This window comes from Plasmopara halstedii, assembly GCF_900000015.1.
Source record: "Plasmopara halstedii genome assembly, contig: Scaffold_484, whole genome shotgun sequence".
Taxonomy (NCBI): Eukaryota; Oomycota; class Peronosporomycetes; order Peronosporales; family Peronosporaceae; genus Plasmopara; species Plasmopara halstedii.
In genome coordinates, this window is record NW_020187404.1 from 315,001 (window position 1) to 316,191 (window position 1,191).

Consider the following 1,191-nt stretch of genomic DNA (forward strand, 5'->3'; position numbering starts at 1 on the left):
TCAATACGTTAACGAAAACGGTTAACCAATCACGCGAAAGCGGCAAAAAATTGTTATTGCGCATCAAACAATAGCAAATTCACGCAAGCTTGATAACACCTTGACTCCGGACCAACCAGACCAACCAGACCAAAATCAGTCTCCAGACCAATTCAATTCATCGAGTGTAGCGCTTGAACTGATGCAGGAGCAGCTGGGCGAACTTCGGACCGAAAATGAACAACTTCAGACCGAGAATGACCAACTCCGTGCACGCATTAATGAACTCATAGAGCAAGGCTCGATCGCTGGCTTTGTTGATGCTTTAGAGCAAGCTCTGGGTGATGGAGATAATAAAGATACCAGCTTTGAGATTGTTGATGCTCCATCCACTCCTCCAGTCGCTCCAGCCATACCCGTTGAGGTTCCAACCACCCTCGTTGTTGCTTCAGCCGCCTCACCCGTTGATGTTCCAGCCGATCCTGCTCCATCTTCATCCAACGGTGTGCTTGCATATGTGACTGATAAACTTTCGAGGGTGTTTTCGCCATCTAAATCGACACCAGCTCAAGCACCGACACCACCAACGCCAACACCTTCAAAACGAAACGCAGCGATTCAACTTACAAAAAAGAGCCAACGAAGAATACTCGAGGTCGACCCAAAGGAACAAAAGGACGCAAGCGCACAGAGCTCGAGCAGTTGGTAGAAGATCAAGCCAATGTACATATGAGTGGCAAACGAACCAGACGCATCGTCACACAGTAAGTTTCAACTATCGACTTTTCATCACAGGAAGTCTCATCAATCATCATGTTCTCAGTTTTTACCATAGTCGTCTTACCAAGTAGTTTGTCGATGTTTAATTTCTTGAAGGAGTCTTTATTTTTGGTAACTTGTTGATGTGAAATTGGTTCCGGTTGGACGAGTAATGCTTCATATACTGGTTGTTTGTTCTTGGGAGGCTCTTGAAAATCTTTCACTTCTCCTAAGATGACAGGATCAGGTTCGACAAGATCAACGTACTCAATGTTCATAATGTGTCACGAAGCGCAGGCGAGGAAACGTTGGCGGAGGAAGGCGAAGTCGTTGGCGCAAGGTGAGCGCTGGCGGAGGCTGTTGGAGAGGAGGTCCTGCTGACTTAGAGGGAAAATGAGAAGTGATTTATTCAATCAGTTTATCGGGACGCTAGGCTTACTAGCCACTCGTCCT

At 46.6% G+C, this 1,191-nt stretch overlaps 1 protein-coding gene across 1 annotated transcript in view; it reads left to right on the top strand.

The window, feature by feature from the left end:
* Nucleotides 1-830, top strand: part of PHALS_10614 (uncharacterized protein) — a gene marked incomplete at both ends in the record, with an annotated part of 1,554 nt that extends 724 nt beyond the window's left edge. The window contains 3 exons of the mRNA XM_024726068.1: nucleotides 75-482; nucleotides 614-743; nucleotides 803-830. Coding sequence (XP_024576782.1) covers nucleotides 75-482; nucleotides 614-743; nucleotides 803-830 — 566 coding nt within the window. The remainder of the gene's footprint in view (nucleotides 1-74; nucleotides 483-613; nucleotides 744-802) is intronic.
* Nucleotides 831-1,191: the final 361 nt, after the last annotated feature.